Raw genomic sequence first — 16,830 nt, forward strand, 5'->3', positions numbered from 1 at the left:
GAAATTTGAGTTCTTCTTAACCATAGTATTTGATAAGATAGATCGACCCCATTGTGTTTTGTGCTAAAGACTTTAGAATTTTACTTAAGCTGTCAATTTTGCAGATCTGAAGATGGATACACTTGTGTTTATTCACTGAACACAGGCCACTTTGAGGTTTTCCCCTGTTCTCTCCCTCTTGTGCTACAACGTCATTCGTGAGAGCGCACTGGTGGCCTGGGCTTTAGAGCTAACTAAGGCCTTTGACTTTCTTGAGTGTGCTTCTTAAATCCACGACGGGTATTGTATGTTAGTGTGAATGTTTCCAAGAGTAGAATTTTTTTTTCTTTTGAGGATCTCAATGGCAATCCCTGCCCTTGCCGTCTGTGGGAAGGACAGCAGAGGGGGCACTGCTGTCCCTGCTGTGACCATGTGCCGTGATCACAGGGAGGCTTTCACCCTCCACCCTAACAGTCAGTCCCAGCGGAGCCAACCCAGAAGCTGTTTTTCTGCATATCAGATGCACAATGCGCACAACTCTATTTTATTAAGCACGAAACAAAACCAGGAAGTGTAACAGTGCTTTACAATTCTTCTCTAATCTGGGCTTGTAAGATCTTATGTTTTCAGCTCAGAAACACTACTTTTGCATATGTAAGTTAACTGTACACGAATAGTGCCAGTTACCTGCCCTGTTGATGGGAGTTGGCTTTGCTATTACAGGACTTTCTGCTAAATCAGGGTTTGGTCATGAAGGTGGTGCCAGATTAGATTGAAGATGGGAAAGAAGATAGCACCTTAAGAAGTACAGAATCATAGAAACGCAGGGCCAGTGGGACCACGGGGTCACCTTCCCAGCCCCTGCATTTTACACAGTGGTGTAGAGGCCAAGTGATCTGATTGAGATCACTTAGCTCGTGAGAGTCAGAGCCACAGGCATAGAAACTCTTCCCCCAGCATGGCAGACAGGTGACTCTGTAAGATGAGAGGACTCTAGAGATTGAAATCAAGCAGCATGGGATCTGAGGAATGTTATTTGGTCCCTAGCGTGTAGTAAAAACTGGGTTTTCTGGAGAACAAAAGAAAGCTTCAGTGAAATCATTCTGGTAATCAGGTATGGCAAAGCTGTGGGAATTTTGTGTTGAAGAACTTGAAGGATTCTTCCTCTGCCACACTGCAGACTGTAAGGGTTGGGACCTTCTCTTTTTCACTTCCTACGGTGAATAACCCCAGCCCTTGTGCCTGGGGTTGCATAATACATATTTGCTGATGTGTGTATGAAAGAAAGGTGAGAAGGTGAGGGTCGGACAGGTTCACCCAAAAGAATACTGACAGGGTGGGGGAAATTATACAACTTTATTGATTTACACATCTCCAAACTGTAGTCTTCGACCTCAGCTGGACTTTTCCTTCCTTTTTTTCGATTTCCTTCAACCAATCAATCCCTAGGTGCTTCCTTTTTGCAGGACAATGCACATGGCGAAATGGTAAATAACATGGACATACATGGTCCTGGTCCTCTGTGGCAGGGAGGCGGGGGCGGGGGTCACTGCAGCGTAATGAACACACGAACAGTCACAGGTTTGGAAAGCCTTGTGGAGGGAATAGCATATAACAGGAGTGCTGGGCTCCTTCATATACCACGGTCAGCAGAAGCTTCCCTGTGGAGGTGAAGGGAGCTGAGACTGAGCCGTAAGTCAGTGAGAACATTCTAGGTAGATGGGACCTCACAGGGAAAGGCCCGGAGATAGGAGCCTGAGGTGCTTGGGCAGCATCCAGCATAGTGGTTAGAGGAGAATGTGGCTGGAGATGCCTCCAGGAAGATCACACTGGACTTTTTTGGCTGTAGATTTTATCCCAAGTGCAGTCGGAAGCCAGCAGGGCTTGGAGCAAGAGAAGGGCATTGAAGTTGTGTGTTAAGAAGGCTTTAAGGAATCTCAGCAACATGACACTAAGTGAAAGAAGCCAGTCACACAAAACCACATGCTACAGGTATTGATCGGCTTACGACCTATGCAACTTACGACCATTCGACTTTACGACCACAATCTCTAGCCACGACTGCTCCGCATCTGGCAGCGCAAACGTTGCCCAGCTGGGCGTACGACAGTGCGGACCAGCTTCTGGCAGCACTACCATCTCCGTGTGCACCATTTCAACTGTACATACAGCCTACTCACGACCAAATCGTGTTACGACCGTTCCACGGTCCCGACCGTGGTCGTAAGTCGAGCACTAGCTGTATATGATTCTGTTTATGTGAAATGTGCAGAATCCATTACGTGAAACATCCAGGCAAATCCATAGAGACAGAAAGTAGATTAGTGGTTGCTCAGGGTTGAGGGATGGGCTCAGTAGGGAGGGACTTCTAACGGGTACAGAATTTTCTTCAGTGGGGGGTGTTAAAAATTCTAAAATGGATTGTGGTTAGGGCTGAACGGCTCTGTGGATATTCTACAACCCACGGAATTGTTACTTTAAATAGGCGAATTGTATGATATATGCATTATGTCTCAACAAAGCTGCTCTTAAAACATTCTAGAACGACTTTCATGCTGCCCGGCAAACCTGCTCCATTGTCCCAGGTGGCTGTCCCCAGCTGTTTCGGCCCTTTTCCAGCCTCCTTGTATTGGAGCACCCCCTCCTGCCTCCACCTCCTGCTGCTTCAGGAAGTCAAGGGCATCAGTTGTGGATAATGTCAGATTCCTGCCATCAAACCTCCGAATCTCCCAAGCCCACACTGGGTTCATGCTCCGCTTTGGCAGTTCTGGGAAATGGCTTTAAATTCTGACCCTGCCTGTTAGTGGTTATGCAACTTTGGGCCAGTTACTTAAAAGGTCTCTGATTCCCAGTTTCTTTTATTTTTTTAAATAATAACACTTACTATATACTTAGCAATTTTTGTAAGTGCTTTAAGAATATTAACTCATTTACACATTTTAACACATTTAATCATCTGATTAATCCCATGAGGTATAGGGACTGCTGTCCTCTCCATTTTGTAGGTGAGGAAAGTGAGGCACAGAGAGGTTAAGTAACTTGCACAAGGTCACACAGCTGGAAAGCGGCAGAGCTGAATCTTGGCTGTCTGGCTCCACAGGCCATACTGCGTCTCCTGGCTTGTACAGTTGGCATATAGCTTCTTCTTGCTTGGTTTACAACTGTTTAATCTTCAGCTATTTGAACAGCAACTGTAAATGATGCCGTTTCCACAATGCATCACATGGTGCCAAAAACATAGTAGGTAGTCAGTCTTAGAAGCTCTGGACATTAACATACTTAATTAAGTTGTCTTCCCCTCCATTTATTACCTCATTGACCTCCTCAGGCCCTATAAGGACCTGGGTGCCCAGTTGAGGACCGGATTCTGTCTTAGCTTTGCCTTTTTCCTGATAGACTCTGGGATTTGCTTTCCTCATCAATAAACCAGAGATGATGGTAACCTGGCCAGCCCCCTCCATGGGGTCACTGCAGGGATCCATGAGCCACGCCCCATGCATGCAGGGGCTTAATGTACTACAGGGTCTGGCTGTTTGGTCCATGCGCTTTGAAATGATGATGGCAGTGTTGGGAGCGGGTTGGCTGAATGGTTTTTCCATGCAAATCCTCATGGCTCAGGTAAAGCAGCAGTGATGGATGTGTTCACCTCCATGCAGCAGAACTTGGCCGACTTGACACCAAAGCAGTGGGTGTGGCTGTGGTGGCCACTTGCACGCGTCTGTGCTGAGTTGGTTCTCCCCAGTGCTGTACACATAAAGTTGCTGTGTGGCAGGGGAACTAGTTAATTCTGCCCCTGGTTCAGCGTAAGCATGCCAGTGACAATGGCTTTGCCAGTGACAGTGGCTTTGCCAGTGTTTGGTTTTTAGACCAAATCAAATTTACAGTTTTGGCAAAGCAAGCTGCGCTAGGGAAGGCAAAGAGTACAGCTTCCTGGGTAAAGTGCATTCCTTTCTTCTGTTTCACATGTGGCTGCTTCTCCCCTCCCCTTGTTTGGTTGGAGTCTGTTACAAAATTGGATACAGTGGTTTGGTTATTGAATTACAACAATCAACCTTGGAAAGTACATGTTTTAACAGAGTATTGCAGCAGGCTTTGTGTTCATCTCCACAATTGTGTTTTTGTCCTTAGAATCTCTAATTTTGCATTTTTCATGTCTGCTGTGAGATTTAGGTCTATGTTTATACACACACATGCATGTATACATACCTTCAAACTTACAAGTCAGTGCTGTGTTTCTTCCCTGCCCTCAGCATTATCTTTCAAGTTCTTCATGCATCTATCTTTTTGGGGGAGGAGCAAGGAAAGAGGACCCACAGCAGAACACTGAGGGCTGCCATTATATTCTGAATTCTGATGATCTCTTCAGTTGATCACAAAAGTCAGCATAAATTCCTCCCTCCAAAAGTGCTTTCAGACAATACTAACTCAATACTAACTTCTGTTCTGTTCTTTTTTGTTTGTTTGTTTGTTTTTTGAGACAGAGTCTTGCCCTGTTGCCCATGCCTGAGTGCACTGGCATGATCTCGGTTCACTGCAACCTCCGACTCCCAGGTTCAAGCAATTCTGTCTCAGCCTCCCGAGTAGCTGGGACTACAGGCACGTGCCACCACACCTGGCCAATTTTTATGTTTTTAGTAGAGACAGGGTTTGACCATGTTGACCAAGATGCTCTTGATCTCTTGACCTCATGATCCTCCCGCCTCAGCTTTCCAAAGTACTGGGATTACAGGCATGAGCCACTGCACCTGGCCGCTTCTGTTCTTTTCAGTACCAACTTCTGTTCTTTCCCTGCTCTGGGCACTTCTTCCTCCATGGCTAGACTTTGTTCAGCTGCTCAGGGTCCCGGGAGGGGGCCAGGCTGTGTTCCTTTCACAGTGGTTGGAAGTTGTACAGAATCTGGTGGGGTTGGAGCCGCGAAGCCTTGGGAGCCCTGCAACTTGGGAGCCAGAGGTTCCTGGTTACAATTTTCAGCTGGGACACATTACTTATCCATTCAGAAATGTCAAATGAGGGCAGCTTGTCTGACTGTTGTTTTCCGGTTAACTCGAATCTTTGAGCTAAGGTGTTCCTTCTATTTTTACTTTCTTAAATTATCCAGGCATGGATCTGTTTGCTAGTTCCAAGTTTTGTTTAAATAGTATATCTTCTACTTAGGTCATGAAACTCAAAGTTTCACTGTTTCTTGGTCATGTCTTCTGATGTCTTCAGGGTGACCTCAGTCTTAGAGGACATTAATTACTAGTACAAAAGTTGAGTTTGCTCTGGGAACAAGAAAGTGCTTTAGGGTAGACTGTCCTTCCATTCCACTTGTTTGTAAGAACTTGAAGCTGTGGGTTCATTACTAACGTACTTGGGAGCTCTTCAGCAATGTGTAGATCAGATTTTCCCCAATGGGTAAGAATCTAAACTTTTCTTTTCTCTTCAGTGTTACTGTTCTTTCAGCATGGTACCCTGAAAAATGGCCAGCGGGGTGTCCCTTGTCCTCAAAATCAGTCATTCCATTCCAGAAACAAAGTGAATGAACTTTGGTGGTTCTTAATTGGGCTTCCCAGGGTTCTTGGTGGCTGGATCTTTATCATGTGTTTGGATTTCACATGGCCCCTGCTTCCAAGGGAGAGCAGTCTCAGCTCACAGCTCTGATCAGGGTCAAAACCCTGACTTGGAAATGCCTTTCTTCTGTCACTCTAGTTTTGTTGATGTCTGTAGGCCTTAATTTTCAGAACTAGTTGATACAGGGTTGACTTAAATATATCATTTTTATCTGGTTTTTCTCAAGAGCAAATTCATTCATTGACTAGTTTTTCTCTTCCTTTCTTTATTTTTCCCCTCCCCCGCCCACCTGCCTCCCTACCTTCCTCCCTCCCCTCCTTCCTTCCTTCCTTCCTTCCTTCCTTCTCTCTCTTTCTTTCTGTCTCTGTTTTCTTTCTTTATTTTTTTTCTCTCTCTCTATTTCTCCCTTTCTCTTCCTTTTTTTTTCTTTCAGAACTTTGAGGATGTTTAGGATTTAATTTTCTGGGCAGCTTATTTCCTTTTTCATACTCTGCTCTTGTAAGTAAAGGTAACTTCTAAAAGTAGCTCAGACATAGTCAGAAGCATGGATTTTTAGACCTGGAAGAAACGCTGCAGCTTTCCAATCCGGATTTCAGACATTGTGTTTCATTACGGTCCCCTTTCTTCAAATTAATTTTAACCATAAACCTTGAAGGATGGCTGATAAAATCAGAGCTGCAATTAGTAGTGTGCATGGGTGTCAGTTCTAATCAAAGCATGCTAATCCACCAATGGGGAGCCTGAGAACCAGAACGAAGTGGTTCAGCCAGAGTTACCCAGGCAGGATGGGGACTACAGCCAGGAGGAGAAATTGGGCTCATTTCGGTAGAAATCAGATTGGTGGCTGCTGGGGATGGGGCCGTGGGAGGGAGTAGACAGCAAAGGGGCCTGAGGGAGCTTTTCTTGTTGGGGGGGGGGGGAATGATAGAAATGTTTGTATCATGATTATAGTGTGGTTACATGACTGCATATTTTTCAAAGCTCATTAAGTTGTACACTGGAAATTGGTGACTTTTAATGTATATAAATTATGCCTCAAGAGAACTGACCCAAAGAAAATAAAGTGACTAAAAAGTTGTAAGGGATCTAAAACATTCAGGTCTTCCGTTGCGGGAGGGAAGGTAACAGTTTTCTATGCTTTTAAATTCAGTGTAACTGTATGAAATGATTCTTTAAAAAATACAACAACAACAAAAAAGAAAAACTCACGTTCCCTTAGTTCCAGACGAGACCAGTGGAGTCTCTTTCTGGTCGGCAGATGTCATCATCACTTTGTACTCATCGCTGCTGTCAGTTAGACCAAGGGTCTGTAAACCTGGGCCAGGCAGTAAATATTTGAGGCTTTGTGGGCCAGCCAGTCTCTGTCACAGCCAATCAACTCGGCCATTGTAGCACAGAAGCAGCCAGAGACAATCCGTAAACCAAGGAGTCATGGCCGTGTTCCATCCAGACTTTGCAGAAGGAGGCAGCCGGCGGGGATTCCCTGGGTGCTGTTTTCGCCAACCTGTGAGTGACATTTTTGTTACTTTCGGAGAAACTCAGCAGAACAGGTGCTTACTGTGTCCTCACCAACAGGATGAGTTACAGGGCGGTGGGACTGCAGGGAGGTTTGGAAGAGGATGGGCTCCAAGGTTTTGAGACGCTGTGTTGAGCTAATGGACTGGGATCTGTAAAGGACAGGATGGTTTTGCTTGGATGGAATGATAGAGGATGAATTAAGAGGAAGAAGGGACTGAGCATGGCATCCACGTTCTAGGTTATTGTAGAAATCCGAGCAAGAGATAAGTTCAGCTGTGACAGTGACCACGAGCAGAAGGGGACATGGTGAAGGGATATTCTGCAGAGACAAATGACAGAACAGAATGCAGAGAACACCTGAAGCTGGGATTACAGGAGTGCACCACGACACCCAGCTAATATTTATATTTTTAGGAGAGCCGGGGTTTCACCATGTTGGCCAGGCTAGTCTCGAACTCCGGACTTCAGGTGATCCACCCATCTTGGTATCCCAAAGTGTTGGGATTACAGGTGTGAGCCACTGTGTCTGGCCCACTCCTGGGTTTCAAACACAGGATTATTAAACAACTTCAAATTGCTATATTTAAGTCAACCCTGTATCAACTAGTTCTGAAAATTAAGGCCTACAGACATCAACAAAACTAGAGTGACAGAAGAAAGACATTTCCAAGTCATGTAATTGAACTGGGTGACTGATCTCATGAAAGGGCACTCGGAGGCCTACCAGTAGACTACCTTTCTGGCTTTTGGCATGCCCTGGCTTCGGCCTTCCTCCCTCCATTAATCACACTGTGCTCACATAGAAGCCAAAACATGTCACGCTCCTGTTTGAAAACTGCCTTTTTTATTCTTAGCAAGATGTCATGTTCGGGGGAGGTTGTACTATGTCGGATAGTGGTGTCAGCATGTCGGGAAGGCTAAGGAGTTTGGCTGTCAGGTCTTTACCATTTAATGTTTTTCAAAGTACTGGGAATTCAGAGAATATTGTGGTCAGGTGTGAATGTACCACCCAAATCTTGTTTCCTTTCCTCTGGTCCGGATAATAATAAACTGACCTACCCCTGAACCCCCGTCTCTTTTGTAGTGGAGGTTGATTCCCAGTAGAGACAATCTTACGTGTCTTACATATAGTAGCTGCTTCATAAAGTTTGTTGAATTAAATTGAATTTGTAAGTCTCTGATGATTCTTCCCATGGAATAACATAGTCTCCCAAAATCCTGTTGGAGTCAAGTTTTTGCGTCACATGTCACTTTTTTTTTTTTGAGACAGAGTTTCATTCTTGTCGCCTAAGCTAGAGTACAATGGGAGGATCTCGGCTTACTGCAACCTCTGCCTCTTGGGTTCAAGTGGTTCTCCTGCCTCAGCCTCCTGAGTAGCTGGGAATACAGGTCCACTATCATGCCCAGCTATTATTATTATTATTATTTGTATTTTTAGTAAAGACAAGATTGTACCATGTTGGCCATGCTGGTCTCGATCTCCTGACCTCAAGTGATCCACCTGCCTTGGCCTCCTCAAGTGCTGGGATCACAGATGTGAGCCATTGTGCCTGGCATATATCACTTGTGATCCTTGAAAGTCTTGAGTGAGATGAGAGTCTTCAAGCTTTAGCTAAACTGATTTCTGAATTTAATCATTAAAGAACAACCCCCACCCCCCGGAGAACAAAAAACAACTTAAAAGCACAAAACCCAACTCAAGCGAAAGTACTTAATGCAAAATGCTAGAAGAACCACTCTGGTCTCCTGTATTTGTAGAATTGTAGCTTCTGCTGACTTGAGCTTGCCAAGCTGGAAGCAAACCCACAGAGGGTGTGGTCTCTGGGATACTTTCCACTTAAGTCATGATGACTATTTGCTTTCTGGGACTAGTTCATGATCTGATTTTACTCTTTTACAGAAAATGAGAATAGCCATAGTTGTGTTTTGTTTTGTTTCCATTAGGGCATTTACTCTAACTTCTTAATCTTCATGTACACAATCCTTTCCTTCTTTTTTTTTTTTTTTTTTTTTTGAGACAGAGTGTGGCACCCAGGCTGGAGTGCAATGGCGCTATCTCAGCTCACTGCAACCTCTACTTCCGGGTTCAAGCAATTCTCTGCCTCAGACTCCTGAGTAGCTGGGATTACAGGCGCCTGCCACCATGCCTGGCTAATTTTTTTTTTTTGTATTTCTAGTAGAAATGGGGTTTCACCCTCTTGGCCAGGCCGGTCTTGAACTCCTGACCTCGTGATCCACCTGCCTCAGCCTCCCAAAGTGCTGGGACTACAGGCGTGATCCACCATGCCTGGCCATGCACATAATCCTGTCTACACTTAGGCACTCAGGGGAGATTAATTAATTCATAAAAATTAATTCTTAGTACAAGGCAGGTATCTTGTCAAAGACTGATACTGAAAGGCTTGGCATTTTATTTTGTTTATGATATTTCTCTTTATGTAGAAATGATCTCCTTTAATCTTTAAATGTTGAAATGTACAGCAAGTATCTATAACTGATATCACAATCAATAGTTCATCTTCAGTTGCTTATTTGCATAAGAAAATAAAAGCAGGCTAGGCGTGGTAGCTCCCTATAATCCAAGCACTTTGGGGAGGACGAGTCATGTGGATTGCTTGAGGTCAGGAGTTCGAGACCAGCCTGGCCAATATGACAAAACCCCATCTCTTCTGAAAATACAAAAATTAACTGGGCATGGTGGCTCATGCTTACAACCCCAGCTACTTGGGAGTGAGGCAGGAGAATTGATGAAAATGAAACTCCGTCTCAAAAAAGAAAAAAGCAGATGACTTTTGTGCATTGGTGTGGTATTAATACTTATGTGGAGCTCTTTGTCCATGAACAAAGTCACTACTTCATGGTGCTTATATTCTGATACAAATCATAAATTTTTTAAAAGTGAAACCAGTGATTATTGCAGGCTTTCACATTTGGGGGCACTTTCTGTGGAAGGTAATAACATGGCTACCTAAGCATTTGGGAGTTTCTGTGTTTCTTTAGCAACTTTTATTCTCTTTAAAAATAAAATTATTATTTTTTTTCTGCCAGGAGTATTGGCTTACACCCGTAATCCCAGCACTTTGGGAGGCTAAGGCAGGAAGATCGCTTGAGCTTAGGAGTTCATGACCAGCCTGGGCAACATAGGGATACCCTGTTTCTACAAAAAATAAAAAATTAGTTGAGTACAGTGGCACATACCTGTAGTCCCAGCTAAGCAGGAGCATCACTTAAGCCCAAGTGTTCAAGGCTGCAGTGAGCTATGATCATGCCACTGTTAATAAAGATGGGGTCTTGCTGTGTTGTCCAGGCTGATCTCAAACTTCTGACCTCAAGTGGTCCTTTTGCTTTGGCCTCTCAAAGTGCTAGGACTATAGGAGTAAGCCAGCATGACCAGCAAATAACTTTTATTCTGAAAATTTAGAAAACTGAGGACCTGAATAAATTATGTTTTAAAATTTAACTGAATTTACAGAGTATTTACTATGTGCTTCATGGTGTTTTAAGCTCTTTATAAATATTAACATTAAATTTTCATTACACTTCTATGTAGTGGGTAGTATTAGTATTCTCATTTTACGAATGAGACAGCTGAGTAACTTGCCCCAGGTTACCCAGTCAGTAAGAAGGGAGACTGGTATTGGATTGCTGGCTCTTAACCCTGTGTGTGTGTGTGTGTGTGTGTGTGTGTGTGTGTGGTGTATTTGTGTGTGTGTGTGTGTGTGTGGTTGTGTGTGTGGTGTGTATGTGGGGTGTGTGGGGTGTGTGTGTGGTGTGTGTGGGGTGTGTGTGTGGTGTGTTTGTGTGTGTGTGGTTGTGTGGTGTGTGTGTGTGTGGTGTGTGTGTGTGGTGTGTTTGTGTGTGTGGTGTGATGTGGTGTGTGTGTGGTGTGTGTGTGTGTGTGGTTGTGTGTGTGTGTGTGTGTGTGTGTGTTTTCATCTTGCATTTGGGATTTCCTTCAAATTTTAGGACTCTGTGCAGCCAGATTTCATGACAAAGAGGAGGTCTGGGTCCTGGGACTCCTGTTCTGTGAGAATTTCTTCTCTTTTTCCTTTGCATTTAATTATGTGTTTAATTTGTGTAAATGGAATGTGTTTAATTTTACTGAATTATGTGTTTCTCTTGGTCCTGCTAGACTTTCTGTAAATTGCTTGAAGCAAGAAACTGATAGATCCATTTGACAAATAAGTAAAAGAGTATGGTTTATTACAAATTCTAAGACTATTAGATCAGTTTACTAGAAATGGAGGCTTTCCCCTCCTTTGTGGGACTGCATAATAGTTTAATTTAGCTGTTTATAAATGTTTAATTGTATTCTGAACAATAGGAAGGCTGAACAATAGGTCATAATGTATTGGAATAATAAAACTCTGGGGGGCAACACTATTTAAAACCTAACATATTCAATATATGGGTGCCTTGAGGACAAAGTCTTGAAGCCACAATAGGTTCTATTCTTATATGGGCAGTAAAGTGATGTTTCTGCTTGAGAATTCTGCATCTCAGGAAACTTGTGATTATTTCAGGTACAATGCTTGTATTCTCTCAGAATCCTCAAGGAGATTCTGGTCAGTTTCTCAGAGAAATGCTCTGTATTCTTCAGTTCTCAGTTTCTAATCATTTGTAGCGTGAACGTTGTCCAGAACCCTCATCATTCCTTCCATCTAAACCTTTTCAGCGCTCCAAATATTTCCTTACAGTTCTAAAGCTACTTCTGAAATCCAGCTTCTTCCATGAATTTTTCAGTTAATTAATAGAGAAATGATCTGGCCTCATCTTTATTTCTCCTTAGCATTCAGGAATGAAGCTTAAGTTATCCAATATACTTTTTCACTTCAGTTTGAATGGACTGATTTATCCTGTACGTGAAAACGAATGTCTCAGTGTTATGCTTTGTATTATGAGCAGTGAGCTTGTTTAGCACAGTACATATCACCTGTTCCATTGGTCACTGGGCCTTGTTTATTTTAAGAAAGTCCATCACGTGTGGATGAATATGAAAGCAAATGTGATTATATTTGTATTGGGTTGCTTGGGCTGCCACCACAAAGTTCCATAGGCTGGGAGGCTGGAACAACGGAAATTTATCTCATCTCCATTCTGGAGGCTGGAAGTCAGACTGAGGTGTCAGCAGGGTAGGTTTCTTCTGAGGCTTCTCTCCTTGGTTTATAGATGATCGTCTTGTTCATGTCATCACTTATCTATCTTCTGTGTGTATCTGTGTCTTAATCTCTTTTTTTTTTTTTTTTGAGATGGAATCTTGCTCTTCTCACCCAGGCTGGAGTGCAGTGGTGCAATCTCGACTCACCGTAACCTCTGCCTTCCAGTTTCAAGTGAATCTCCTGCCTCAGCCTCCCGAGTAGCTGGGATTACAGGCATGCACCACCACACCTGGCTAATTTTTGTATTTTTAGTAGAGATGGAGTTTCTCCATGTTGGTCAGGCTGGTCTCGAGCTCCTGACCTCAGGTGATCCGCCTGCCTTGGCCTCCCAAAGTGCTGGGATTACAGGCATTGAGCCACCATGCCCGACCAGTCTCCTCTTCTAATAGGGACACTAATCATATGGATTGAGCCCACCTTAACGATATCATTTAAACTTAATTCCTTCTTTAACGATTCTCTCTTCAAATGCATTCCAGAGTACTGAGGGTTAGGACTGTAACATAGATTTTGTGGGGACATAGCCATAACAGGCTTTAAATGTATAACATAGTTGTCCCAAACTTGTGTGATAAATTAAAACAAAAAATTATTTTTAAACCTTAAAAGTAGGCCAGGGAAGACAGCGTCCTGAGAGAGAGAGAAGGTCATGATCCGGCTTAGAACTGGCTAAGTGATTCTGGGTAAACTTCACAGTAATTTCTCTTTTGTCTGTACTTTCCCAATTTTTTTTTTTTTTTTTTGTACTCAGTGAGATCTGAAATACCTTCTAAGTTCCTGTAAGATTCTTTAATTCTATTTTAATAACTGTCTTGTAGTTAGACCTTACTGCTGATTTAAGAAGTTGTTGGAGAAGAATTTTTATAATCCTGGGTTATAATCTTGTGTTTGCGAGAAAACACAGAAGACCGAGGCTTGTGTCCAACAGACCCTAACTTGAATTTGACCTCTTTTCTTCCACATCAGTTCTTCTCTTGGCATTTGACCAGCTACGTGACTGTAGACAGGTTATGTATCCTCCGTGAGCCTTAATTCTTTCATCTGCAAAATAGGAACAAAATAGGAGGCTATCCTTCAGTCTTGTCCCTTGTCACAGTTGCCTGCTGCAGATATGCGCCCCTGCAGATGACTGACTCTGGGTGTCCTAGTGCTTAGGTTGCATGTGCAGCTCAGGTGGGGTCAGTCTCAACACCTGCTGACTTGCCTGGCCTCCCCTGCCTGCCTGACTCACATGCCATGAAGGCCACCTGTAGCTCAAGGCTGTCAGAGTGGAGCTAGGTTTATATCAATATCCCCAACCTCGCTTCCTGTGTAAATGGAGCCCCTGGGCTAGACAGATGTCATTTTAGGGAGGATGAGTTTGGTTCCAAATGGTTGTCATAATTTTTATTACTTCCTCTTCCTATATTTAAGACTCCCAAATGGTTATCAGAAAACTAGTCTTCTTCCTATATCTTATTAGGAGGCAAATGGTGAATATTTGTAGGGCAGAGGTGTAGTTTAGCTTCACACATCAGATTTTAATATCCATAGACTTTAGAGTTGCAGAAAGGTAGTGTTGGGCCTTTTCTAGCCCAGAGAAATACCCACATGACACAGGCTTTGTGAGGGTTAAATGAAATAAATTGTGTGTGTGTGTGTGTGTGTGTGTGTGCGTGCACGTGCACACATTTAGGGGGGAGGGGGAAGCAGCATGCTTTACACATACTTTTCCAGATAACTTGAGTGTTCATTCTTTGTGTTGGGATTGAGTTTATGTAACTCTGGTCTTTTAAAACACCAAGGTGACTTTTATTATTACGCTTGAATAGATCAATTGATTCAGGGTAAAACGTTATCCCAGTAAAACAAGTTCTCTGTACAGGAATAAGAAGTCTCAAGTTCTATCTGGCTTATTTATTTTAGTCATTCTATACAAGCATTAAAATACAGCACTTTTGGCCATAGTATTTGGCCTGGAAAAATTCCTATAAGCGAACTGATTTAACATGCCTTTCTATGTGGTACCACTGCTGGTGCCTTCTCCTTTAGAGAGTCTGTATTTTCAGGACTTTTTCAGTTGCAAGGTACAGAGATTCAACACAAACAAGCTTAATCTACAAAAGGAAATGTATTTAAATTTAAGTGAAATACTCTGGGGTTAGGGGGCTAGAAGTATCTTTTAAAGCAAGGTTAGCTCCAGGGGCATATAGGGTATTATTGGGACATTTTCTCTCTCTGAATGGATTTATTATCAGGAAACTGATGAGATAAATGACTGCCAGCATTGCCAAGGTTTATCTTTTGACTTCTGATTGGAAAGGAAGAAAGAGCTTCTCAGTTCTTGTGTCCACATATCAAATATCAAGGAAGATTTTAATTGGTTCTGCTTGAGTCACACGTCCATCTCTAAACCTATGATTGGCTGGTGTACAGAGCACTGCGGGAAACCTGGCCATTTGCCAACCACTGTGGCAAAGCATCTTGACTGGCAAACTCCCTGGGATTACATAGGGTGGGAGGGATGACATCCCAAAAGAAGGATGTAGCAAACAGACAGCATGTCTGGTCCAGATAATTAGCATTTTAAATTAGCAGAGGTTTGGTGTTTATTCCTTTAGTTAACAGGGAATGAGAAGGTAACTATCATAAAATCATGCTGGGTCATTTGAGAATGTTAAGCTGCACTTGAAAACCTTATTTGCGACGTCATGCAAAGGTGCTCATTGGGTGGAATATGCCTCACATAGATAATCAGATAGTGGCAGCATAATTGGTGATTGCTGAGATTGATGTGACATGTGGGCAATGTAGGGGGTAGAGGAACAAAATGACGATAATGGGATTTCTGGTTGTTTTTGGCAGGATTGGATGACTGCCTGCAGCAATATGTCCATAAGTTTGAACGGGAGAAGATCAATGGTGAGCAGCTGCTGCAGATTTCCCATCAGGATCTGGAGGAGCTGGGGGTCACGCGGATCGGACACCAGGAGCTTGTGTTGGAGGCTGTGGACCTTCTCTGTGCACTGGTTAGTTTGGGAAAAGGTGATCTGTACCCTGATGACCTTCTTTAGAGCCTTGTTCTTTGTGATTTAGCATGTTACTATTTTCTTAATGGTCCATTGAAATAAAACATGAGCTGAGGGCCAGGTGTGGTGGCTCATGCCTGTAATCCCAGCATTTTGGGAGGCTGAGGCAAGCAGATCACGAGGTCAAGAGATTGAGGCCAACATGGTGAGACCCTGTCTATACGAAAAATACTAAAATTAGCTGATGTGGTGGCTCTTGCCTATAATCCCAACTACTTGGGAGGCTGAGGCAGGAGAATCACTTGAACCTGGGAGGCAGAGACTGCAGTGAGCCAAGGTTGTGCTACTGCACTCCAGCCTGGCAACAGAGAGAGATTCTGTCTCAAAACAAAAACAAAAACAAAAAAAAAACAAAACACCCCTCCACCCCCGCACACACACACGTACATACAAACACAAAAACCGTGAGCTGAAGATACTATAATAGAGGAAGGGAAAAAAATAAGTTATTTTCTACGTTAAGAGTTGGCAAACTGGCCTGCAAGTTAAATCTGGCCCACTGTCTATTTTTGTAAACAAAGTTTTATTGGAACACAGCAATGTCCCTTCACTTACGTGTTTGTGGCTGCTTTCTTGCTACAGTGACAGAATCGAGTAGTTTTAATAGGACCACATGGTTCCCCCAAAGGGTAAAATATTTATTAACTTGTCCTTTATGGGAAGAGTTTGTCTTTTTCAGAAAATCTCTGTATTAGTCTAATTTTCTTATCTTTTATAAAGAAAAGACAATGGAAATAGTCCTGAATGAAAATGTCATCTTCTGGCCAGGTACAGTGGCTCATGCCTATAATCCCAGCACTCTGGGAGACTGAGGCGGGTGGATTGCTTGAGTCCAGGAGTTTGAGACCAGCCTGAGCAGCATAATGAAACCCTGTGTCTACTAGAAATAAATTTAAAAAAAAAATTAGCTGGGTGTGGCAGCATGCACCTGTAGTGCCAGATATTCAAGAGGCTGAGGCCAGAGAATCACCTGAGCCTGGGAGGTAGAGGTTGCAGTAAGTGCAGATCACACCACTGCACTCCAGCCCCGAGTGAGACCCTGTCTCAAAAAAGAAAAGAAAATATTATCTTCTAAATTTGAAGTAAGAAATAGGTTCTGATTTTCATGTCTGTTTTTTTTACTATAAAAAGCGGTTGAGTTTCATAGATACTGGCAAATTTAAATAACTGACATTAGCATTTGACATGACCTATGAAATGGTAGCTAGATAGGAAAAAATGTGGCCTTCATTACATTTTGTAGAGGATGGGTTTTGGCTTTAACCTGAATGAATAAAATCCTGCCAGGTCCTGACACTGGAATCACACCTGTGGCTGCATGGGTAGCTTCTTTAGGTGTGGGCCAGAAACATCTCACCTGTAAGGACATTTTGTTTATAAATTGGTTAGTGTGGGTGGGATTCAAGTCTGCCTGTCCCGGTGCCAGGCTAAAGATGCAGTTTACTTAACTGTCAGGATTTGGACAAACTTGATGGCATTCAGGCTGGGTTAGTAACTCCTGAGCCTGAGCCAGGGGTATATACAATTACGTCACTGAGAATGGTGGGAAAGAATGC

General features: G+C 43.2%; 1 protein-coding gene across 1 annotated transcript in view; it reads left to right on the forward strand.

The window, feature by feature from the left end:
- CNKSR3 (CNKSR family member 3) overlaps positions 1-16,830 on the forward strand; it is a 111,317-nt gene that overhangs the window by 52,890 nt on the left and 41,597 nt on the right. The window contains exon 2 of the mRNA XM_039467905.2: positions 15,051-15,214. Coding sequence (XP_039323839.1) covers positions 15,051-15,214 — 164 coding nt within the window. The remainder of the gene's footprint in view (positions 1-15,050; positions 15,215-16,830) is intronic.

Source organism: Saimiri boliviensis, chromosome 4 (assembly GCF_048565385.1).
Source record: "Saimiri boliviensis isolate mSaiBol1 chromosome 4, mSaiBol1.pri, whole genome shotgun sequence".
Lineage (NCBI taxonomy): Eukaryota > Metazoa > Chordata > Mammalia > Primates > Cebidae > Saimiri > Saimiri boliviensis.